At 35.0% G+C, this 24,801-nt stretch overlaps 2 protein-coding genes, 2 non-coding genes and 3 pseudogenes across 10 annotated transcripts; 4 read left to right on the top strand and 3 right to left on the bottom strand.

Moving 5' to 3' along the window:
• Window positions 1–2,070: 2,070 nt before the first annotated feature.
• On the top strand, window positions 2,071–7,277 carry LOC104780774 (TSA1-like protein). Of its 2 annotated transcripts, none has more exons than XM_010505322.3 (28): window positions 2,071–2,207; window positions 2,309–2,360; window positions 2,445–2,486; window positions 2,617–2,729; window positions 2,837–2,906; window positions 3,052–3,126; window positions 3,207–3,254; window positions 3,348–3,410; window positions 3,510–3,557; window positions 3,654–3,719; window positions 3,809–3,856; window positions 3,945–4,007; window positions 4,090–4,137; window positions 4,240–4,311; window positions 4,409–4,456; window positions 4,549–4,611; window positions 4,707–4,754; window positions 4,856–4,921; window positions 5,002–5,049; window positions 5,155–5,223; window positions 5,311–5,358; window positions 5,504–5,548; window positions 5,629–5,679; window positions 5,770–5,802; window positions 5,890–5,946; window positions 6,036–6,065; window positions 6,156–6,259; window positions 6,360–7,277. In XM_010505322.3, the coding sequence occupies exons 1-28, from the start codon at window positions 2,133–2,135 to the stop codon at window positions 7,062–7,064; spliced, it is 2,298 nt and encodes a 765-aa protein (XP_010503624.2). In that variant the 5' UTR covers window positions 2,071–2,132; the 3' UTR covers window positions 7,065–7,277. The 2 variants fall into 2 exon arrangements, with proteins under 2 accessions (XP_010503624.2, XP_010503617.2); XM_010505315.3 differs by having other exon boundaries at window positions 3,336–3,410.
• Window positions 7,278–8,733: 1,456 nt separating this feature from the next.
• Window positions 8,734–12,281, top strand: LOC147949611 (uncharacterized). Its single transcript, XM_087452772.1, has 6 exons — window positions 8,734–8,936; window positions 9,104–9,190; window positions 9,506–10,544; window positions 10,822–11,657; window positions 11,771–11,827; window positions 11,926–12,281. The coding sequence occupies exons 3-6, from the start codon at window positions 9,605–9,607 to the stop codon at window positions 12,166–12,168; spliced, it is 2,076 nt and encodes a 691-aa protein (XP_087308898.1). The 5' UTR covers window positions 8,734–8,936; window positions 9,104–9,190; window positions 9,506–9,604; the 3' UTR covers window positions 12,169–12,281.
• Window positions 12,282–12,629: 348 nt separating this feature from the next.
• LOC104780757 (putative pentatricopeptide repeat-containing protein At3g15930 pseudogene) lies at window positions 12,630–15,495 on the bottom strand (annotated as a pseudogene). 3 transcript variants are annotated; one of them, XR_015558490.1, is made up of 3 exons: window positions 14,909–15,495; window positions 14,622–14,781; window positions 12,630–14,518 (listed from the first exon to the last, which is right to left on the bottom strand). The product of XR_015558490.1 is annotated as a putative pentatricopeptide repeat-containing protein At3g15930 pseudogene, transcript variant X3 (transcript). The 3 variants fall into 3 exon arrangements; XR_015558488.1 differs by having other exon boundaries at window positions 12,630–14,781; window positions 14,909–15,491; XR_015558482.1 differs by having other exon boundaries at window positions 12,630–15,489.
• Window positions 15,395–15,482, bottom strand: LOC147949610 (small nucleolar RNA snoR121). The gene has a single exon (XR_015565624.1). It is a non-coding gene; the product is annotated as a small nucleolar RNA snoR121 (small nucleolar RNA).
• Window positions 15,496–20,371: 4,876 nt separating the features above from the next.
• LOC147949609 (small nucleolar RNA snoR121) lies at window positions 20,372–20,459 on the bottom strand. Its single transcript, XR_015565622.1, has one exon. It is a non-coding gene; the product is annotated as a small nucleolar RNA snoR121 (small nucleolar RNA).
• Window positions 20,460–21,882: 1,423 nt separating this feature from the next.
• On the top strand, window positions 21,883–22,893 carry LOC104704945 (putative F-box protein At4g17200 pseudogene; annotated as a pseudogene). Its single transcript, XR_015594644.1, has one exon. The product of XR_015594644.1 is annotated as a putative F-box protein At4g17200 pseudogene (transcript).
• Window positions 22,894–23,004: 111 nt separating this feature from the next.
• LOC147949608 (uncharacterized) lies at window positions 23,005–24,343 on the top strand (annotated as a pseudogene). The gene is made up of 4 exons (XR_015596358.1): window positions 23,005–23,013; window positions 23,563–23,849; window positions 23,943–24,001; window positions 24,100–24,343. The product of XR_015596358.1 is annotated as an uncharacterized LOC147949608 (transcript).
• The last annotated feature ends 458 nt before the right edge of the window (window positions 24,344–24,801 follow it).

Here is a 24,801-nt window from a genome sequence, read left to right as displayed (position 1 = left end):
ATCTCAGATTATCTGAGTTATAATGCCTTGTCAACTCCTTATAGAGCTTATATTTGCTCTGTACGAAGCATGCTGAACCAACTTCTTTCAGTCAAGCCAAAAAGTCTGATGACTGGTTACAAGCAATGAATGCAGAGTTACAAGCTCTGGAGAGTACATCAACTTGGGAGATATGCTCATTACCACCAGATAAGCGTGCCATCGGTTGCAAATGGGTTTATAAGGTAAAACTGAATGCTGATGGAAGTCTAGAACGTTACAAAGCTAGATTAGTAGCTAAGGGTTACACTCAGCAAGAAGGCATTGACTTTGTTGACACCTTCTCTCCTGTGGCTAAAATGACAACAGTGAAGACTTTATTAGCAGTTGCAGCTGCAAAGAAATGGAGTTTACATCAACTGGACGTTTCTAATGCCTTTTTAAACGGTGATCTCGAAGAAGAGATATATATGACTCTACCGCCTGGATATACATCAAAAGAAGGTGAAACTCTTCCTCCAAACGCAGTATGTAAACTGCAAAAGTCTCTATACGGTTTAAAACAGGCCTCCAGACAATGGTTCTTGAAATTCAGTGTCGTGTTAATGTCTTTGGGATTTCAAAAATCACATTCAGATCATACTCTTTTTATCAGAAATGTTAATGGAAAGTATGTTGCAGTCCTTGTCTATGTTGATGATATTATCATTACAAGTAATGATGATGGTGAAGTGGCTCAGCTAAAGGAGAATCTGCAAAAAGCCTTCAAGCTCCGAGACTTAGGTAATCCCCAATACTTTCTTGGTCTGGAAATTGCTAGAAATGCATCAGGAATATCTATCTGCCAACGAAAGTATGCTTTGGGTTTACTAGAGGAAGCTGGTCTCTTAGCTTGTAAGCCATCTTCTATACCTATGGAACCTAGTATAAAGCTAGTTTCTGATAGTAAGGAACCACTACTAGAGGATTCTGCTTCCTACAGAAGATTAGTTGGGAAAATGATGTATTTGACTATTACTAGGCCTGACATCACATATGCCGTCAATTGCTTGTGTCAATTTACCGCAGCCCCAAAAGAATCACATATGCAGGCAGCTCTTAAAGTCTTGCATTATGTTAAGGGAACAGTTGGGAATGGTCTCTTTTATTCTGTCGATTGTGATTTGATTCTCCAAGCCTACACTGATGCTGATTGGGGTTCATGTCGTGATTCTCGACGATCAACATCAGGATACTGCATGTTTCTTGGTAATTCTTTGATATCCTGGAAATCAAAGAAGCAGCAAGTCGCTTCTCATTCATCTGCAGAATCTGAATACAGAGCAATGGAGTTTGCCGTAAGAGAGGTAGCTTGGCTTGTTAATCTTCTCAGAGAGTTTCAGGCTCCTCAAACAAAATCTGTGGCATTTTTCTGTGATTCAACAGCTGCTATACATATAGCTAACAATGCTGTTTTTCACGAACGCACAAAACATGTGGAGTTGGACTGTCATATTGTACGAGACAGAGTTGTTAGTGGTTTGATCAAGACTCTTCACGTCAAGACGGATCAGCAACTCGCGGATGTATTCACAAAGGCTCTACTACCGGCTCCGTTCAATGCTCTTATTGGCAAGATGGCTCTCAAATCTATATACTTGCCATCTTGAGGGAGACTATTAGAGTATATAGAGAATGGTTTAATATTAACCAATTGTGATTGTGATTTGGTTGTAAACCGGAGTTAAACCGGTCAGCTTCATTACTATTAGTAATTGTAAAAACACAATTAAGATCAATAACAGAAATATAAAAAGTTCTTCTTCTTCGTTTCCCTCTAACAAACTTTCTCCTGTTAGATCCCGTATACATTTCAACATTAAACTTAAATTAAGCATAGATAGTTGGTCACAGTATTCAAAAAGCATTGTTTACCTAACATAAAGAGTGGGATAACCAGGAACGTGAAAAAATAGCGTTAGATTGTTTGTAATCACTAATCAGGAACGTGAAAAGTATATAAAAAATAAAAGCCACGTGAATATCTATTATTAAATAAAAAAGCCACGTTGAGTTATTATTTTACTTTGGTTTTATTTAAAGTCATGTTATAATGTTTTTTCCTCAAGCTTCAGCATAGTGTTATTTGATCTTTGTGATAACAATCTTCCGCCATGGGAACGAAGTTTTTAGCTCTAGGTTTGTCTCTTTGTCTTGTTCTCTCAAGCTTCTATGAAGTTTCTTGCCAGGTAATTACACAAAAGACATATGATCTTGTTGTTTTTTTACAAGAAACGAATCAATCATATATGATCAACTGATTTCAATTGCATTTGACTTTTGGTTTTAGGATGAAGGAACTGGAGGTTTGAGTGTAGGTCTAATAGAGCATGAATATCAAGGTATGTCTTAAGATTTAAGAATCGTAGTTTAACACAATTCTCTTAAAATAACCAGGAGATGATGACTTTTTTTCTTGGTTGCAGCTAATGTCAATTCTCTCCAAGGCAATGAAGCATCAGATCAAAGTAAGACTTCTCTCTCTCTCTCTCTCTCTCTCTCTCTCTCTCTCTCTCTCTCTCTCTCTCTCTGTCTTGTTTCTTTTCTTCTTCTGCAATTTGATTTCTAATGTAGTTTCTATGTTGTGTGTTGAATCAGCTGAGACCAGTGGTCAGAAAAACAGTACAGCGACTGATAACAACACTATATCTCTGTCTCTAACTGAAGAATCAGTGGAAATTCTTAAAGAATCTGTTGATACATCAGCTCAGGTAACTAGTGTTTCTGAATTAACATTAGCAAAATTTGAATGAATGACTATGATTTAAAAGATTACTGCAAATTGAGATCTTGTTTCTTTTACTTTGGATCTATATAGGTAGGAGCTGTTACTGATGAAGTCAAGAAAAGTTCGAGTATGTTGGACCATATCGAACTTGAGTTCGAAGGTAAGTGAAGATGTTTTACTCTGTTTTTGCTCTGTTTTCTTAAAAGTGTCGTACAATTGATATTATGTGTCTGGAAGAAGCCTTGGATCATCAAAATATTGACATGAAGAGTTTGTTTGTCTTCTTTTGTGTTTCTTGATTACAGCCCATGTCAATGAACTTAAAAAGGCTGGATCTGATGTTATCAACAAAGTTGATGAATCTAAGGATGATGAAGAAGGTTGAACAAAAACAAATTCTTCCTCTTTAATATGAACTTTTTGCTAAGAGATTGCTCTTATATTGTCTTTGTTGTTTCAGCTGCTAGGAGACATAAAATGTTGGAAGCTATTGAACGCGAGTTTGAAGGTACCTTTCCATGTTTCTGTCTAGCTTTTTAAGTTTAAGTTTTTGAAAAAACTGTTGTTGATCAAGTCTTACTTACAAAAGAGTTACTTGCAGCTGCTGCTGCTGGATTTGAACAACTAAAGATTGATGATTCCAAAGGAATAGATGATGAACAATGTAACAGAACACTCTTCCTCTAGCACTTTTTACGATCACATTTTTGTTCTTCCTATATGTTATTCTAAGTCCAAGTTCTCTGTTCTTTTTTTGTTACAGCTGCAAAGAGACAAAGCATGTTGGACGAGATTGAACGTGACTTTGAAGGTATCTCTCTACATATCATTTATCTTTTTAACTAAGTTCTTGAGCACGAAAAGTTAACTAACAATTGGTTTCTGTCTTATGTTTTCTTACTTGCAGCTGCTACAAAGGGTCTTGAACAACTAAAGGCTGATGATTTGACTGGAGTCAATGATGAAGAACATGGTAAAGAAAACTCTCTCGTGTTTAGGTTGTTTGATGCCTTGTCTACATATTATAGTACTCTTGAGTCAGATTTTGCTGTCTTAATGTAGCTGCAAGGAGACAAAAAATGCTAGAAGAGATCGAAAGAGAGTTCGAAGGTAGGTATCTTGAGTAACAAGTATCTTGTCTTAATTAGATATCTTCTGCAAGACCATCCTAGACCTCTGTTTTTTCCTGTGTTTGCAGAAGCTACAAAAGGTCTTGAAGAATTAAGGCATTCAACCTCAAGCACAGATGATGAAGCACACTGTAATTTATCTTTCCCTCTATTTTAATGATCTTTTAGTCTCAGGTATAATATTCAGAACAGAAATCTTATGTCTTGTTGTAGCTGCAAAGAGAGAGGATATGCTAGATGCAATCGAACGCGAGTTTGAAGGTTATTTTGACAAGCTCAATATCTATCTTAATTGATTTACAATATTTGTGCTGAGACTATCTAGAATATTTATGATTATGTTTCCTTTTCTTCCACTTGCAGCTGTTACAAGTGGTCTTAAAGGGCTAAAGATCAATGCTCACACTGTCAAAGATGAAGATGATTCAGAAAAAGGTAAGATATTGTTATCTTTACTTTGATACTTTTTCTGTTTTTGTCCCACCACATTTTAGTTTTCTGATAGAAAACATATGATATGCCTTAATTACAGCTGCCAAGAGACAAAGTATGCTAGATGCAATTGACCGCGAATTTGAAGGTAAATTGACATACCAATCATTATATGCAGAGAGAATCTTTAAATCTTTATTGGTTTCAAGAAGTTCTAAGAGTTTGTTTCCTCTCTTGCAGCCGTTACTGAGAGTTTTAAGCAACTTGAAGATCTCGCCGATAACAAACAGGAGGGAGACCAATGTAAGAAGCTCTTTCCATTTAGACATTTTTTTCTGTTCATTAACCTTTCTTGTAGCGTAATTCTCAGAGAGGTCTACTTATATCTTTGTTATCAGCTGCAACGAGGCAAAGTATGTTGGATGAGATTGAACGTGAATTTGAAGGTAATTATGACATATTAGTATTCGCTATTAGTTCATTAGTTCTTATGGTACCGGAATCAAATCTTGAATCATTTCCTCTGTTTTGTCAAACTACTTTGCAGCTGCTGCAAGTAACCTGAAGAAACTAAATCTTGACGACCTCACTGAAGGAGATGACGCTGCACAATGTAATAATTTTTCTTCTCTACCTTTTCGGTTGACCTTGCTTCCATAGCTTTCTAAAGAATGTTTTTATGTTTTGTTACAGCTGCAAAGAGAAATAGCATGCTTGAAGCTATCGAACGCGAGTTTGAAGGTTACTTTCACATAAAATTTTGCAATTCTTAGCTGAATGTGAATCAATACAAACAGATCAAGTAGATAAGTTTTCTTCTGTTTTTTTTATGTTCTTACATTACAGCTGCTACAAAAGGTCTTGAAGAGATTAAGGCTAATGATTCAACCGATGGCAAGGATGATGATGAACATGGTAACAAATCTTCCCCTTATTTCTTTTGTTGTTTATTTAATTTCTAATGTATCCATGAATCAGCTATGTTTTCATGTTTTGTTACAGCTGCAAGGAGAAAAAGTATGCTTGATGCTATTGAACTCGAGTTTGAAGGTACTTTAACATATATTCCTCTCTCTAACTTTGAAGGAAGCTTGAACTATCCTTGGTGTAATAAGTCTTGTTAATCAGATGAATCCAAATCATATACAACAAGTAATCATGATCTTACATGAATAGTTTCATTTTCCTTTTTCAGCCGCAACAAGAGGCCTTAATGAGATAAAGAATGAATCAAAACAAGGTAAATAACTTGATCCTTTTGTTCCTCAGAGTCAGAGCCTTGTGAGACACGTTTTAAGTCCTTTTCTCTTTTCTTAACAGATGAAAACAAGAGAAGCATTATGTTGGAAGCAATCGAACGCGAATTTGAAGGTAACCTTAAGGACTAAATATTTCTTATAAAAAAAAGGACAAGTCTCTAACAGTTTTGCTTTGGTCTTCCTGTTTAATTCTAACTTGCAGCTGTTACAATTGCAAAGACCAATGGAGATGACTGTAAGAGACTGCTTTTATATTTTTCTTTGTGTCGTTTTCTTTCATATTCTCTGTGATATCTCTTAATTGCATGTGTTGTGTCAACAGCTGCAAAGAGTACGTCAACCATAAGTGTAGCGCAGAAAACTTATGTCGGAAACAGTGGTACTTAATCTTCAGATTCTCACAAATATATATTTTTCTAAAAGGGAAACAATTAATATCTCAATGTTTGTATGTTCTTTCTTTAACAGCTGGTTTAGAAGGTCTTCTAAAGCCTGCAGGTTAGCTTTGAAACTAATTATTATGAATGTTAATAATTTTACAAGAGAGCTGTTCTTATGTGTAATTCTCTCTGTTTTTGTTTCTTGCAGATGGTGTATGTGGTTGTTTTAACCAAGACAAAGATGGTATTAAGGCAGACACGGATTCATCCATTAACATAGCGGAGATACTCGCTGAAGAATCCAAATCCCAGGTTTGTTTTAGTTTATAGATCTTTCTTGAACATACAATGGAAGGCTCTCACATCTGAATCAATCTCAGTTTCTTGATAACGTTTGACTTGACTTTGGTAGGGCTCAGAGACTTCTCGCCTCACCATATCATTGAACAATCTTGTTCATACCCATAGAGAACAAACGTCCTCAAAGGTAAGCTCAGTCCTTGGCTCATCATCAGTTACTTCTACCACAAGCGAATCATCCGCTACATCAGAGAGCATAGAGGGCTTGAAGCTAACCCTAAAGAAGCTGCGCGGTCTAAGCGCACGTGATCTCGTAAACCATCCAAACTTCGATGAGATTATAGCAGCCGGTACACGTTACGAGGTACTCAGCTCAGCTTCTATTGGTTACATCTCTTTGCTAGCCAAATACAAAACCGTCATTAAAGAAGGACTCGAGGCTTCTCAGAGAGTCCAGATTGCTCAAACCCGAGCCAAACTGTTGAAAGAAACCGCAATGGAGAAGCAGAGATCCGTAGACTCGGTCTTCGCATCAGCAAAGACCACGGCTGAGCGAGGAGACGCGTTGCACATCAGAATCGTTGCGATCAAGAGACTGTTGGCGAAGCTAGAAGCAGAGAAAGTGAACGTTGATTCAAAGTTTACGTCGTTGACGACGAGTCTGTCACAGCTTCTCAAGGAGGCTTCCCAGGCCTACGAAGAGTATCACGAGGCGGTGCGTAAGGCAAAGGACGAGCAAGCGGCGGAGGAATTTGCGCTAGAGACGACGAAGAGAGCAGAACAGATATGGGTTGAGTTTCTTAGTTCGCTTAATTGAGCTAATGAGATTCTTGATTGTATTTAAAGCACATCTTCAATTAGTTGTGGTTCTTGTGTTTTATTTCCTGGTGTTGTTTTGTTTGAGACTTTGTTTGTTGGTTATATCAGGGGAGAGAGGTTGAAAAAGACCCTTGAGAGAGATAGATAAAAGGAGAGATTTGTTACAAAATAATGTTTTAGTCGTCTTATAATAAAACTTTTTTTCTTTTTACGCTAATGCAAAAAAAGATAAAATCTTGAAAAGTTTCAAATAAGTGTGAAATTGAATGATGAAATCAACAAAATTATACTAATAATAACTAAAAAATAAAGGATATCATGATTCTTTTTATTCTTTACATTCATATAGTTTAATAGCGTAATGATCGACTCATAATGATGATTTAAGAGGCTTCACGATTTTAAGAGGCATATACTATGCCTCCTACGGTAACCATTAAAAAAACAAAAAGAAAAAGAATAAAAAGAACAATGCTGAATGGAATAACGAAAGGACGAAAGGAAAATCTGCAGAGAATAAATAAAATAGTAAATGGTAACCAAACAAAAAAAATATTTTTAAAAATATATTAAATATTTAAATAAAATTTTAATGATAATACTAATATTACTTTTAATGTGTATATAATGAATTTTACATTTGATTTCAAAATAAAAATTTGTAAATTAAATTTAAGATGTCATATTAAATATTAATAATTAATTTTAACCTACAATAAAATTTTAAAAGTAACTTACATTTATTTATGATATAAATATGAGTCTCATAAATTTATTTTACTATTCATACAGTTTTCAAATAGAGTCTTAAAATTAGTTTAACATGAAATTCATATCAAAAAAAATTTCTGTCAATACATTGTGAAAATATGAAAATTCTTTTATAACAAAATTAAATATTATTAAATAAACATTTTTTTAATTTATTTTAAAATAAAAAATGAATTTTTATATTTGTTCTTTTTTTTGTTACATTTGTTCCTCATCAATTTTGGAGAGGAACATTTTTGTTCTATTGTTATTTATTTTTTAAAGAATGTAGAGGAATGTAGAGGAAAATATATTATTTTCAAATGGTAAATATATTCATCTTTATTCTTTTCCTAAATATTGGTCACCAATTGGAGCCTATGTGTTCCTAGCTAGGTAATATTATATATGTATTAACATTTGTATACAAGTTAAAACTTAAAAGAGCTAAAATCAGAAATCATGAGACTTTTGAGTTCTTGTAATTGCAATTTGTTAGTAAATAAATCTCATTAAATAGAGATTAGTTAGTCCTACTCCTACCACCATTTTCCTGATACATAACTCAAAAAAAGAACGTCGTAACCACTTGAATATATTATTTGTTTTTTCGGCTAATAAATTTATTTATAAAATTCAACAGATCATAATTTGTTTTCCTTTGAGATCATCATAATGTAAGTGAAGAAAATGGTTCTATAATGTTCATTTTCTTATACTATATTTTTGGGATCAAACTTAAATTATTTTGTCACTCGGCAGTTAATATTTAAATACAAATGTCCTTGGAAATTCACACGCAAAAATTAAAAAATAATAATAATGAAAACAGAGTAGCCCACACGTGTTAGCCATCTCATTCTCGGAGAAAAGCAAAACGACGATTACTTTATTAGTTTTGACGTCAGCAAAACAACGATTAATAAAAAATAAAAGAACAATTGGAGAAAAAGGAAAAAATCAAATAACAAATTAGAATCAGCCACCTCTCTCCTCGTGCACAGCTCTCTGACTCCGTTAAACTCCGAGTCTCTGAGCTCTCTCTCTCTCTCTCGCCGCGACTCTGCTCAGCTCTTGGTGGTGGCTCAAGCTTAGATCACCGGAGAAAACTCTATGCAATGTAATGTCTTCTTCTTTTTTGTTTCTTTCTAATTCGTCTTCGTCTACTTCTTCTGTAAGCTTTTGTTGTTTCTCGTCTCTTTTACATCGACGATTCTTCTTTCTAATTTTGTTGTTGAAGTACATTGACTTTTAGGCATCTTCTCTATCTTTTTCTTTGAATCGTAGATTTCTGGGGAAAAAAAAAAGATCGCCTCAATCCTATTTCGGAGCATCGACGAACCAAGTCGGAAGTTCAATTTAGTATCGGAATTAGTAAGATTACTCCCTACGATTTTGATCTTTTTAAAGTAAAGATGCTCGCTTCGATCTTGATCTTTTATTTTTTATATATATACATTGGCTTTTTATTTGGTAATCGGAAAACTGTTTCGTTATTTCGTCAACGCGGTTTCAGTTCTGATTCTATCTTTTATATGGAAGTGGCGATTTCATTTACCAATTGAATTTGAGTTTGTTTAGATTTAGCAGTGATGAAACTGGGATCAGAAGTTTTACTATATATATAGTTGGCTGGATTACAAGTACTTGCTATGCAAACCATGCTGATGATTGATTTTATCTTTCTAGGTTGCTGCTGAGAGCTGGTGGAATGAAGTGAAATAAAACTTGTCTAGATGCTAGTGATTTTGTGGCTTATTGAGGATGTTGTTGTTGTAAAGGAATAGTATGGAAGACCTTCGGCTGTCACCGCTGAAACTAGGTAGCTTTAAGTCTTCATTGTCAGGGAGGTCTACTCCAAGGGGTTCACCTACATTTAGGAGAGTTCATTCTGGCAGGACTCCACGTCGAGAGGGCAAAGCAGGTGTTCAGTGGTTCAGAAGTAACCGTCTGCTTTACTGGTTACTTTTGATTACTCTTTGGACCTATCTTGGATTTTATGTTCAGTCCAGATGGGCGCATGATGATGATAGCAAAGTTGAGTTCTTGCGGTTTGGAGGCAAACTGAGAGAAGATGTGCATGTGGAACAGAATAAACGACTGGATGCTAATGGGAGTTCTCATGCTGTAGTAGATAATACCAATATAGTCCATATAGGTGTAAATAAGAGGATGCATGTAACTTTGGCCAAGAAAGAGGATGTCACATCTCGACCAAGCTTGAGCTCCAGGAGGAGGACCAGAAAAGGTAGTCGTAGTTCACGTGCAAGGATTCGTAGTAAGCAAAGGGTGAGGAAAGTGATGGAGACTAGGGACTTGGACGAGCAAGATCAAGAACTTCCAAAGACTAATGTCACCTACGGTAAACTTTTTGGTCCGTTTGGATCACTAGAGGATAGAATTCTTGGATGGAGTCCGCAAAAGCGATCAGGGACCTGTGACAGGAAATCAGACTTTAAACGTCTTGTTTGGTCTAGAAGATTCGTCCTACTTTTCCATGAACTATCAATGACGGGTGCTCCAATTTCAATGATGGAGTTGGCTTCTGAGCTTTTGAGCTGTGGTGCAACAGTATATGCAGTAGTTTTGAGCAGAAGGGGTGGATTACTGCCAGAGCTCACAAGGAGAAGGATCAAAGTGGTTGAAGACAAAGGAGAACTCAGCTTCAAAACTGCCATGAAAGCAGATCTTGTTATTGCAGGATCAGCAGTCTGTGCCTCATGGATAGGTAAGGATAAATAGATCTGCTGATTCTTTGACATCACTATTTGCATGAGTATATATTGACCATCATGTTCAGAAATGCGTACGATAGCCCATTCCTTTCCCACTGAAAGATGCATTGTTAAACTAGAAGTTGTCAAATATAGCATGCTCACTTTAGATTGTTTTCTATTAGTGCAAGTTTTATATTTTTCATCAAAAGAATTGTTAAAACATGTTCAATATTCCTTTTCTGCCTCAAGGTTGGATATTCATTATGATGTATGTTACAATCTCCGCAGATCAATACATGGATCACCATCCAGCTGGTGGAAGTCAAATCGCTTGGTGGGTGATGGAGAACCGGCGTGAGTACTTTGATCGAGCAAAACCTGTGCTCGACCGAGTGAAACTGCTAATTTTTCTATCTGAAGTACAGAGCAAACAATGGTTAACATGGTGTGAAGAGGACCATATAAAGCTTAGGTCTCAGCCGGTTATTGTTCCGCTGTCTGTTAATGATGAGTTGGCTTTTGTTGCCGGGATTTCCAGTTCACTAAATACTCCAACACTGACCCAGGAGATGATGAAGAAGAAAAGACAAACACTACGTGAATCAGTCAGAACGGAGTTCGGTTTGACAGATACGGATATGCTTGTGATGTCTCTTAGCAGCATAAACCCAGGAAAGGGACAACTTCTTCTCCTTGAATCTGCCGCCTTGGCACTGGAGAGTCAACAAGAACAAGAACCAGTGGCTAAAACTAATAGTAATCAGTCCAAAATCAAGAACCTCAATGGCATCAGGAAGGAAAAGATTAGTCTTTCAGTCAGACATCGTTTAAGAGGTTCACCACGGAAGATGAAAATCACGTCTCCTGCTATTGAAAATCCAGCCGTTCTCACGGCCACTGGTAAAAGAAAGCTGTTGCCGTATGGCAACGTAACACGGAAACAAGACCTTAAATTTCTTCTTGGATCAGTTGGGTCTAAGAGCAACAAAGTTGCATACGTTAAGGAGATGTTGAGCTTCTTGTCAAACAATGGAAACTTATCGACCTCTGTTCTTTGGACTCCAGCGACCACGCGTGTTGCCTCATTATACTCTGCTGCAGATGTCTACGTAACAAATTCCCAGGTAATTTTCCTCATCTTGATCCTTTTATGGCTTGCACTCAAAACAGACACTATCAAATGCTTTTTGATGCGTTATTAAACCTTTGTTTTTACCCTCTTCAATTTGTGAAACAGGGAGTTGGTGAAACATTCGGGAGAGTGACTATCGAGGCAATGGCTTATGGTCTTCCGGTGAGAAACAAACGATAGATGAATCCATGTTTTCTTATTCTGGAGAGACAAAAAAGGCAATGTTCTCTCATCCTAATTATTGTTTTAAATGGGAACAGGTGCTTGGAACAGACGCTGGAGGAACAAAGGAGATAGTGGAGCACAATGTTACAGGGCTACTTCATCCTGTGGGGAGGCCAGGTAATAAAGTTTTAGCTCAGAACCTGTTGTTTCTTCTTAGAAACCCATCTACAAGGCTACAACTAGCTAACCAAGGACGTGAAAAGGTTGAGAAGATGTACATGAAGCAGCACATGTACAAGAGATTTGTGGACGTACTAGTTAAATGTATGAGACCGTAAGTGTGTACTTCCCTCGTTTATTTTTGGTTTAGTACTGGTAAGATCGTGTATCAGAAAGAAAAAAAAAGAACAAGAACCCCCCAATTCTTATAAAATTCTTGCTATTCTTTGAACTTATATTGCAATTTGAAATCTTTACTCTCTCTTTTTGTTGGAATCTGTATTCTGGAAAGCTTAATTACTTGGCGAATTTTATTACACGTGAAGGCATCAGGAATTAATTGTTCACTGAGTCGGTAATTGTCAGGCAAATTGTTGAGTATTGTATGGGGCAGAGTGAGTTAGGAATAGTTTAGTGAATCTTCTGATCCGCCATAAGTTTGACTTTGATGTCATTGTTTAATCGAGGGAATCTGATGCTTTGAGCTAAAGTTGTTCAGTACCAGATGTAGATTCCAATGGTTTAGCTCAAACTATTTTCTAGTTTCTTTTAGCAGTAGGAAAGACGGCAAACAAAAAAAGAGCAGTAGCAAAAATACTTAGAATCGTCTATACTCGACAGTAAAGCTATACATGATCTTACATATTCATATGGTACTTATAAAAGCATCCATATTTGATTTTTTCCACCACAACCAACAAAATGGTGATAGAGTCCAATGAATTGCTCAGTTAGATAAAGATGTGAAGATTAGAGTATATCGAGTCAGAACTAAAGATTTATTAGATTTCCCTATATGTCTCTTCTGTATCGCCCAAAATCTGCCTCTGACTCTTGTTCAAGTACCGGACCCCACTCAGCTACAGAACTCTGTGTGGATCATATGAAGCATGTTGGGGATGTTCTGAATCTATAAGCAAATACAGTGATCTTCAAGTGCAACCTTGAATAGGTTTGGCTCTGAGTTCCAGAAGCTTTTTAATTATTGGTCTGCACGGTGCTTACTTGACTGTGTTCTTCCAGTTCTTTGTTCCTTGCTGTCCCGACAGTCAGATAAATCTATTAGTGGAAGAACACAGTCAAGTAATATCAGATCCAGGCTTCCCATACTAGATCCAGGCTCTAACCGAAGGTTGTGTTGAGTACATTTGTGAACAATTGAACTGAACCATGTGTTGTCTCTTATCCACTGCATGAGCAACAACTTCTACTCTGACAGTCTATAGTTTTGTTCACATCTCAGGGTTCTATATAATCTTGAACACTGTCTCTCTGGCTTCAGAAGCAATGACCTCAAAAGCCAAAGCTAAATTCTTTACGAAAAATTATCTTACCCAAACTCGAACAATGTTTCGGAAGTATCAGGCAAGTATGCTGCAAATGTCGACTCTTGGGTTAGTTCTTCTAGTTTCACGAAAATCTCTTCAGATTGAAGATGTGATTTGTCTCCAGCAACAAATTCGTGAGCAAACCCGTTTACGTCAATTAAACTGAAGCCTGGTGTCTTCTTAACTGTGATGTCTATCATCTTTCTTCTCACTTCTCGCAAATCCTCCCATCTTTCGCAACCTGCATATATATTGTATAATAAAGCATAAACAGCCCCATTATCAGGTTCCAACTCAAATATTCTTTTAGCTGCCAGTTCAGCCAGTGGTTCATCATTATGAAGTCTACAAGCACCAAGTAGAGCTCCCCACACAATCGAGTTTGGATTCATTGGCATGTTCCTTATTATCTCATATGCTTCCTTGACTAAACCAGCTCGACCAAGTAGGTCAACCATACATCCATAATGTGCTAAACTCGGCTCAATTCTATGGTCGCTTCTCATCTTGGCGAAAATTTTCCTTGCTTGGTCTACCATACCACTATGGTTACAAGCAGAGAGGACGCCAAGACAAGTAATAGCATCTGGTTGTATTGACATTTCTTGCATTTGTAAGAAAACTTCAATGGCCTCTTGACCTTTTCCATTGTTGGCAAGACCAACAACCATGGCTGTCCATGTGAATTTGTCTCTCTGATCCATGTCACGGAAAACATTCTGAGCTTTCTCAGAACACCCACATTTGAAATACATATCGATCAAAGCATTCCCTACAACAACATCGTTCTTGATCTTGTTTTTGTCTATGTACGTCTTCACCCATTCACCTATCTCCAAGGAACCCAGATGAGCACAAGCTGTGAGAACACTAACCATGGTAAATTCATCGGGTATCATACCTGCACATTGCATCTCGCGGAACATTTCCAGAGATTCATTGAAGCAATCAGCTCGTAGGTAACCATCAATCATAATAGTCCACGAAACTCTGTCTCTCACTGGCATCTGATCAAAATATGTTCTAGCCAACTTTAGATTCCCTGACTCAACAAACCCTTTCACAACAGATGTCCAAGAAATCACATCCCTAGTCTTCATACTCCTGAAAATCCTTACCGCTATATCCATTTCCCCGCAAGCTGCATATGCATTGACCAGAGCATTCTCCAATTTCAAACTAGGTTCCTTCATACATTCACTAACATACCCATGAACCCTTCTACATAAATCTTTATCCTTTACCTTAGAACAAGCCGAGAGAACAAGAAGTAAGGTAACATAAGTTGGAAAAACCAAGTTTCTCTCCATCTCATCAAAAAGCTCAACGCTTTCTTCGTATTGCCTCATCCTATTATACCCAGAGATCATCAAGTTCCAAGAAAACACATCCTCTTTACATCTCCTGTCGAAAACCCCACGAGCCATATCCATTAGTCCAAAAAAACAGTACATTTGAACAAGACCATTCTGCACATAAAGGTTATTAGAACCTAATCCAAATTTCGCAACATGGCAATGCAGCTTCTTACCACAAGCCAACGCTCCATCTCGCTTAAGACTGTTCAACAAGAAAGGAAACGTGTGGCTATCTGGAGTCACACCTTCCTTCAACATATTCAAATACAATCTAACTCCTTTCCCATCCACCCTTGACCAACCCTTGATCATATTGTTCCACACAACCACGTCTGGTTCAGGTATTTTCACAAACAGCTTACAGGCATAACTCATGTGGCCACCTAGACGACTACACCAGAAGAGTAAGAGCTTCTTTTGCACAGTTGGGTTTGGTGCTAGACCTCTCGTAATGGTTTGGGAATGTAACTGCTTGAATTGGTCCGTTGTTTTGCAAGATCCAAGGATAGAGATGAAACGAGAGTAAATCATTGAATATATAGATTATGTGATCGTTGAGATGAACAAAGATCGATAATTTAGGGTAAAAAATTGGAGAGTTAAGTGGATTTCATTTCGAAGAATCCATTGCCGGGGAAAAAAGGAAAAAAAAAAGGAAGAGCTTAGACGGCACTTGCTATCGTCACGGATGATCAGGACGACAGCGACGGACAAAGCCGACGCTTTAATTGATTCATCTTCACCGCTCTTAAAACCGATCGAACTCTGGTCGGAGAAGCCAATATTAAAAAGCCAACCACTCGACCAGAACGACTTTTGTATATACCACCAATAATTAAATATATAACCGAAAGTTAGGAAATATTCAGTTGTTTAGTTTCCTAAAAAATACATTTTATAAATTAAATAATTGGTTCGCAAAATTTGGATTTTGATATTAGTTTTATGATGTCCAGAGGTATAAAAATAGATTTTCGAAAGTCTCTTAAAAATATTTTATTTGAATATGAATTGATTATATCCGATTTAAAATTTCGCAGAATTCATTGCCAAAAACACATAATCTACGAGAAAGAAACAACGAGCTCGGACAGCAACGGACTCAGCTGTCACAGTTATTGTTTTGTCGTCTCTTTTACAATCAGTCGAAGGGAACCGGGTCGCATAACCGGATGTTTAACAAACCAATTCAACCACCCAAAAAACTGAAATGCACCATTTTGAAAGTAGTAAACAATAATCCTAATATCCAACCAAATCTAGGTGAATTAATGTTGTAAATAACCTTTTTAATAAGTAAAAATGAAAAGATTGAACAAAAAATGTATTTCAAAAATGTTAATATAAACATGGAAGAACAAGAAAATAGAGCACAAAACCGACTTTTTCTTTTTATTAGAAATTGAGAGAGAAGTCTCTAATAATGGTTACTATGTTTCTGTCCATATTTGACTTCATCCAATAATGGAAAGGTCTAACAAGTATAAGTGAATTGTCTAACTCTAAAAAGAATGAGCAATATTCAAATCAATTATCATTTAATCTGTTTTATCATCTACTAGGGATTAGCCCTTTATATATTTAACAATATTTAATTAATTTAATAACATTAGTTCTGTTTTTAATATTTTCTATCATATTATGCAAAAATCATATGATGATGTATTTAATATCTTGATTAATAAAATTTATGGTATTATTGTTTAAGCATATTCCTCTTTTCTTTTTTGTTCATTATGAATCCTATTTTAAAATTAAAATTCATTTGCATTGCCTTTTAGTAGTCTAAATAGTTTTTTTTTTAATCTTTCTCATTAAAAAATTTACAGTTGTTTTTATTCTTGTTTGAAAATTTTATGTGGTTTTATGTGAGAGTTTGTGCTATGTTGATAGAGATAGTATTTTTAAAAAGCAGTATACATGTGAAATTAAATCATATAATTTTTGGCAGTGTGTCATATAATTAGATCTTAACATTGAACTGACATAAATTATCTATACGCTAATGGAATTATATATCTACGATTTTAGTATCACCATTTGAAAGCTTATAATTCCATAAATCATTGTACAGTTTACACATTCGCGGTCCACATATTATTCAATGTATATTTCTCTGTAACGACATGATCAGACGCATGTTAACTTTAACTTTGAAACAACAAAACCAAGAAACAATGTGAGTTTGCAGTTTTAAATATAAAATACTTGAATTCAGGGAAACAATATGATACTTTGTGACTATGTGACTGTGATTCCTTACGCTTACAGTTTTGACAATCGCTAAAATATGACCTTGCAAAAGTCGTATACACTTTACTTACATCAGCCTATCCCAGTATCCACAACCATAATTTCCCTTTGCTTCGACCACCTCCTCTGATTCTCCCCTAACAACCATAATTTCCCTTTGCCTGAGAAAAATTCAGATTATATATAAGATAGCTTCTAATTAGAAGCATTATTTAAGATTGAGGATATGAGGATGAAAATTGGAAAAATTGATAAACGTATAATCTGCTTGCCATAAAAATAATCTGCTTTCCAGATATGTCAATATGAAGCAGTCGTACTCAAAAGTCTTCCTTGCAGAAATCTCAATCGATGGTATCAGAAGTCTGAAAGGTGAATGGGAGAAGTATGCTTTTTGTTTTTTTGGACTTAGTGGCTTTAAGTTTGTTAGATGGGCTAGAGAAATGTTGCACATATGGGCCTTTTAATTAGAATTTGTTTTAAGGATCCATTAATACTAAATATGAAAGTGATTGTGGTTTGGTTACGCAGGTATTTTTTTCATGCTGAACTTTTAACAAGCGAATTATTTTAGGGAGACATAAGAAGCTGACGTGGCTTACTCCGATGTTTGATTTTTGCTGATGAGCCTTAATAATCTAAGTAATTACAGCGAATTATCATTTAATATTCATCGAATAATGGAAAGGTCTAATAAAAAAAAAGAGGTGTGAAACCAATAACATATATATATATATATATATGTATATTTAATTTTAAACGAATGTATTTAATCAAGTTCTTTAGGTAATTTTGTTAAAACAACAAATCATATGTTATCTAAACATAGACTTTAAAAAGTCTAATAAACAAAAGTTTTAAAGCTCAACAAATGTTACATTCTGACTTTTTTATGGTAAAAAACAACAAGATCTTCACAATTTTTTTAATATCTAAATTTGTTTATCACATTTCACATATATAAAAATTATCATTTTTGTTTGATTGTTTATAAAACTGAAACAAGTTAGCAAACAAGAAAATAGAAATATTTTAGGAATAAGATAGGAAAATAAATCTAACATAATAAAACATCAACCTTCGTAAAATATAAACATAATAGATATGTTTTACTAGAAGATTATGCCGAGTTGAATCTAGCGTTGACACCATTTCTTATAGCTTCTTTATAATATCAATTGCTAATAAACTTAAAGTAACTAATGTACCAAAAGTGTTTCCAAATAAAGTGTCATAAAATGACATTTTTAATGATAAATATAATAAATTTTCGAACATACTACTATAATTTCAAAAGCAAACATCAAAATATATAATTTCAAAAGCAAACATCAAAATATATAACAACTGCCACATATAATCCAAAATGGTCAACAATTCCATAGAGAGTAATTCTTGAAAATAATATGTAAGATATTGAAAACTAATTCTACTATATGTATGATGTCGAAGTTGACTATTAAGTAAGAAAATTATTTATAATATTAAAGAAGATGTACTAATCATAGGTTTTTACACTTGTTTTGTAAAAAATTACATTAAATATCATGAATCTTAAAATCATTTAAAATTTATCATTTATAATTGATAATTGAATTATAACTTAATTTCATTTTATAATAATATTTTTGAAAGTATTTGAATATTAACAATGGCTCTTGAAGTTGTGTATTTGTTATTGTTCGGGTTTCAGTCCTAATCGTTATCGTCATTAGAAGGCACAACGTTTACATGGAACAAACGTGCAGTCAATGGTGGGATATCTCCTGAAGCTGGCAGATTTGCATCAAATATAATTGTAAGCTCTGGTACAGTGAGCCACTTTTGGATGAACTCCGCCACAACATTAGCCACCGCTGCACAAAAAAGATCATATAGATTATAGACAATTTGACTAATCTTTATTAACGAACGGGACAATTTGACTAATCTTTATTAAGGAAACTTTATTTTTTAAGAAAATAAAAAAATGGTCTTGATAATAGTTTGTTTTTTTTAGTGCTACGTTTGGTAGACTCGTAGTTAAATAAATTTAAATATTTACCGTGAGTTGTAACAATTTTTTAATGGGTCTATATACTAAATGAATGTGTCACATTTGTACATATATACTAAAAATTCATTTGTAAATACTAAATACTAAGCTGACGTCAGCTTAGTTTTTTTTTAATGGGTCTGAATACTAAGCTGACGTACGTTTGACCACAAAAAAAAAAAAAAAAAAAACTGATGATTCTTAATGTTCCTGTGTTTGATTCCTTCATCTCGATCTTTCTTGTTTTGTTTGGACTTTGTAATTTTTATCCTATTTGTATCTATGAATATCTTTCATTTAGTGGATGGCTATTTTTGGTTTTATTCTTTTGTAATAATCATTTAGTTTTGTTTAAATAGGTAGTTGTATACTAAAATAAGAAGAATAAGCTTACTACATAAAAATAAGCAATCTTCATTGTAAATATGAAATTAAAAGAATGAATTCAGAATTAAAAAATTTATATGTTTTTATCAAATCTTGATTATGATACAAATGAAAGTAGATTAATATAACTACCGCATCGGTGGCCAAGATGAGAAACTGGTCTTTGTCGGTTATCTTTCGGTATGTTACTTCCGGTTCATGTACTAAACCGAAGTCTTTAAGGCAGTAATCTCCAAGCGCTCTTGAAACAGCTAAACCGAGTGATTCTCCATTCGGCATACCACCCGGTTCATCGTCTAGGCAGAACAACCGTCCATCTGATTGTTTAATCCGTTCTGCTTCCTCTGTTTTAACAGGAATGATCACATACCAATTGTTATTTTCTATTTTATCGAATATTTTCATCTGAATATTTTATACTGTAAATATGAAAAGGCTTCGAGAACTATACTGGGAATGTTCGGTTTATAGTCTACCGAGAGCTGAACCGGTGTAAATATTAATTTGGTTAGAACCTAATCCAAATTTCGCAACATGGCAATTCTTTACCACAAGCCAACACGCTCTATCTCGCTTAAGACTGTTCAACAAGAAAGGAAACGTGTGGCTATCCGGAGTCGCACCTTCCATCAACATATTCAAATACAATCTAATTCCTTTCCCACCACAATCCTCCACCCTTGACCAACCCTTTGATCATATTGTTCCACACAACTACGTCTGGTTCCGGCAGGTATCTTCACAAACAGCTTACAGGCATAACTCATGTGGCCACCTAGACGACTACACCAGAAGAGAAAGAGCTTCTTTTGCAAGATCCAAGGATAGAGATGAAACGAGAGTAAATCATTGGATATAGATTCTGTGATCATTGAGATGAACAATACCTTATAAGATCATTAATTTAGGGTAAAGATTGATAAGAAGCAAAAGCGAAAAAGAAAAAAAAAAGAAAAGAAAGAGCTCAGACGGCACTTGCTATCGTCACGGATGATCAGGACGACAGCGACGGACTAAGCCGACGCTTTAATTGGTTTATCTTCACCGCTCTTAATGTCGAGCGAACTCTGGTCGCACAATCTAATGTTAGTATATTCTACCACTCGACCAGAACGACTTTGGTATATTCTACCAATAATTAAATTATATAACCGAAAGTTAAGAAATATTCAGTTGTTTAGTTTCAAATAAATAGTTTCCTAAAATATACTATTAGAATTACATAATTGGTTCGTAAAATTTGGATTTTTTAGTAATTCAATGATGTCCATAGGCATAAAAATAGCTTTTCGGAAGTCTCTTAAAAATATTTTATTTGAAATATGAATTGATTTTTTTTTTTTTTTGTCATATGATAAACCCAGAAAAAGTTCGAAACAAAATAAAACACAAGAACAAGTAAAGCAAGGATTTTATTTCTCAGCCTGCACTTGATAATGAAGCCAAGATGGTCTTCCAAGTGCTAAATATGACTGAAACCTACCGTTTTTGTGACACTCTTCGCAATTTGAAATATGAATTGATTTATATCCAATTTCAAAAATTATTTTATTTGAAATATGAATTGATTTTGTTTGAAATTTAAATGGTAAATAATATAATTATTATATTATCTAATCTGGAAAAGTTTTATTATTAAATACTAACTACAATCCAATCTTGCTATCGTATAGTGAGTTACTACAAGGAAATCAAAGTCAATATATATCACGAAAACTGTTAAGTTGCAATATTCACATTTATTTAAAAATTTATTAATCATGCTTAGCAAGTTATCCGATACAGTAATACAAATGATAAAGTTTGAGCCTCAAGCAACAGATTAGTATTAAGTATTAACACATGTGGAGATGCAGTTTTTAGAATAAAAGTTTAAATTTTAAACACATGCTTTGTTATATTCTCTCTATTAATAATAACATCATATTAAAATATAAGAGAGGGATTGTAAATTTGTAATATTGGGTCTTGTCTTTTTTATTCTTTGTTTTTGTAAAACTTTCTTATAAACATAAAAATTATTCTTTATTTACCATAATAAAACTAAATTCAAATGGATTGAAATGGTATAAAAGTATCATTCTTGAATATCTGGTTTACAACTTACAATATGATGCATATCTATATATATAATAATAATAATCCGTACATCATATTTATAAGAAACTTTATGTTATAAAGCAATTAAAAACTTTAATCATTATTAGAGGTGTATACAATTAATTAGCTAATGGATATCCATCCATTATATTTAGTTTTCTGGAACAAAAGTACATGATTATAAAGTATATAAATAAATAAAAATCAATTATACTAATAATGACTAATTGACTATCAAGTAGATATAATACAAAAAAAAATTATTGATAGAGATATATTCTGTTTGTCATAAAATATGATTGTCATATAAACACATTATAATTAAAAAAATATTAAAAAAATATTATAATTTAGTTTGATGGATTCTAGGGTCTGTTCGATGAGATTCTAGGGTCTGTTCGATGAGATTCGATCTCCAAGGGATCCGCGACAACTTGGTCGAGCCATCTATCAAGCAAATAGGTCAACTTGATCAAATCGAGGTATCTAAACTCTTTCACTGCGACGGCTTGTTGTTATGCGTCGTGAAGGACAACAACTCGAGGCTCTTGGTGTGGAATCCCTATTTAGGCCAGACCATATGGATCCAACCTCGAAACACTTTCCACAGGTTAGACCGGTATGCTCTTGGATACGACAACAACCGTAACCACAAAGTCTTGAGGTTTCTGGATAATCACCTCGGTGCCGGAAAACACGTTTTTGGGTATGAAATCTATGATTTCACCTCTAGTTCATGGAGGGTTCTCGATGTCACTCCCGACTGGGATATACAGTTTTACCAACGCGGCGTATCTTTGAAGGGAAATACTTACTTTTTCGCTATAGAGAAGATTACAGAGGACGGAGAGTATGGAGAGTTTGAAGATTTTTTACTCTGTTTTGATTTCTCAACAGAGAGGTTTGGACTGCGTCTTCCTCTGCCATTTCACTCTTATGTTTTAGAAACCGTGACTCTGTCTAGTGTTACCGATGAGCAGCTTGCGGTGTTATACCAGCGCTTGGATTCATGCGAGATGTTGGAAATTTGGGTTACCACAAAGATTGAGCCCAGTGCGGTTTCCTGGACCATATTTTTGAAAGTGGATATGAGACCACTCACTGGTTTTCAGTTTGACATTGAAGCTGGAAGCTTCTTCATCGACCAAGAGACGAAACTTGCAGTGGTTTTTGATATAGACAAATATAAGCAGACCGTGACCCGTCGCTACCATACAACTTACATCATTGGACAAGACGAATACTTCGACTCTCTTCGCCTCGGAGAAGCTCCGAACCTCGGAAAACCTGACATATACTGTCTCCCACTTGTGTGCCCTTCTTATGCTCCAAACTTAGTGCAACTATCTCCATGATTATCTCTATGATCAGTGCCGGCCCAACAGACCCTACGCAAAATTTAAAAAATGTGTCTTTTTCATCTATGACAAAAGTTATAGGTTTTCTATAAAATGCCACCACTTGATATTTTAAGGCATTTTATATATCCTACAAATGAAAAAGGTTTTTCACATGTAAATAAAAAAAAACTTTATACATATCTTTAAAAAAAAAGGTCTTTTGTTTAACATATTTTTAAATGAAAAAGGCTTTTAAAATTTTGGATCCGGATCTTTGGCTTCACTTGCTTCCCCTGTGGACCGGGCCTGTCTATGATTACTAGTTCCATTTTCGATATCGTACTTTGATTTGCATCATCCATCTCTTTTGAAAGATATTCAATAATGGCTCGTGCCTTTTTGCTATTTCATCATCTAATTAAGATTTCCGCTTTTTTTTGCCAATTTTAAATAAATATAAGAGATTTACCATATCAGTTTCTCTTGTCTAACATTGAAAACTTATCGAACTCGGTTCAATTGTTACTTCACCCTCTGGGAAGGCCAGCCAACATTGTCTTAGCTCAGAATCTCTCGTTTCTTCTTAGAAACCCATCTACAGGGTTACAACTCTTTTAGGCAAAAATAAATATTTAGAATCGTCAAGGTATGCTTGATCTTTTACATAACAAGAACAAAGAATTAGTGAGGGACTAAAACTAAAAGTAATCAGTTAAAAATCAACAATCTCAATGGCATCAGGGAGGAAAAGACATCGTTTAAGAGGTTCACCACGGAAGATGAAGATCACGTCTCCTGCTATTGAAAATCTATCTGTTGTTGTCTGACAACGTAACATAGAAACAAGACCTTAAACTTCTTCTTGGATCATACGTTAAGGAGATGTTGAGCTTCTTGTCAAACAATGGAAACTTATCGACGTCTGCTCTGTGGACTCCAGCAACCACTCGTGTTGCCTCATTATACTCTGCTGCAGATGTCTACGTAACAAATTCCCAGGTAATTTCCCTCATCTTGATCCTTTTATGGCTTGCACTCAAAACAGACACTATCAAATGCTATTTGATGTATTATTTAACTTATGTGAAACAGGGAGTTGGTGAAACTTTCAGGAGAGTGACTATCGAAGCAATGGCTTATGATGGTCTTCCGATGAGATACAAACGATAGATGAATCCATGTTTTCTTATTCTGGAAAGACAAAAAGGCAATGTTCTCTCATCCTAATCATTGTTTTTAATGGGACACAGGTGCTTGGAACAGACTCTGGAGGAACAAAAGAGATAGTTGGGCACAATGTTACAGGGTTACTTCACCCTGTGGGGAGGCCAGGTAATAAAGTTTTAGCTCAGAACCTCTTGTTTCTTCTTAGAAACCCATCTACAAGGCTACAACTAGGTAACCAAGGAGGTGAAAAGGTTGAGAAGATGTACATGAAGCAGCACATTTACAAGAAATTTGTGGACCTACTAGTCAAATGTATGAGACCTTAAGTGTGTACTTCCCTCGTTTACTTTGGTTTAGTACTGGTAAGATCGTGTTTCAGAAAGAAAAGAACGAACAAACACCCCCAAATTCTTATAAAATTCTTGCTATTCTTTGAACTTACTTATAGTGCAATTTGAAATTTTTACTCTTCTCTTTCTCTTAGAATCTGTATCCTGGAAGCTTAACTACTTGGCGAATTTTATTACACGTGAAGGCATCAGGCATTAATTGTTCACTGAGTCGATAATTGTCAGGCAAATTGTTGATTATTGTATGGGGCAGAGTGAGTTAGGAATAGTTCTGTGAATCTTCTGATCCGCCATAAGTTTGACTTTGATGTCATTGTTTAATCGAGGGAATCTGATGCTTTGAGCTACAGTTGTTCAGTACCAGATGTAGATTCCAATGGTTTAGCTCAAACTATTTTCTAGTTTCTTTTAGCAAACAAAAAAAGAGCAGTAGC

The sequence above is a fragment of the Camelina sativa genome, chromosome 1 (genome assembly GCF_030686135.1).
Source record: "Camelina sativa cultivar CO46 ecotype springtype chromosome 1, ASM3068613v1".
NCBI classification, from domain to species: Eukaryota; Viridiplantae; Streptophyta; class Magnoliopsida; order Brassicales; family Brassicaceae; genus Camelina; species Camelina sativa.
Note: the sequence above shows the minus strand (reverse complement) of the source record. Positions and strands in the feature narration are given on the sequence as shown.

Coding starts and splice junctions, on each gene's coding strand:
- LOC104780774 (XM_010505315.3), top strand. CDS start 2,133: ATGGGAACGAAGTTTTTAGCTCTAGGTTTGTCTCTTTGTCTTGTTCTC. Junction 3,857..3,944: donor GATCGAAAGAGAGTTCGAAG/GTAGGTATCTTG, acceptor CTGTGTTTGCAG/AAGCTACAAAAGGTCTTGAA. Junction 5,680..5,769: donor AATCGAACGCGAATTTGAAG/GTAACCTTAAGG, acceptor TCTAACTTGCAG/CTGTTACAATTGCAAAGACC.
- LOC147949611 (XM_087452772.1), top strand. CDS start 9,605: ATGGAAGACCTTCGGCTGTCACCGCTGAAACTAGGTAGCTTTAAGTCT. Junction 10,545..10,821: donor AGTCTGTGCCTCATGGATAG/GTAAGGATAAAT, acceptor CAATCTCCGCAG/ATCAATACATGGATCACCAT. Junction 11,658..11,770: donor TCTACGTAACAAATTCCCAG/GTAATTTTCCTC, acceptor TTTGTGAAACAG/GGAGTTGGTGAAACATTCGG.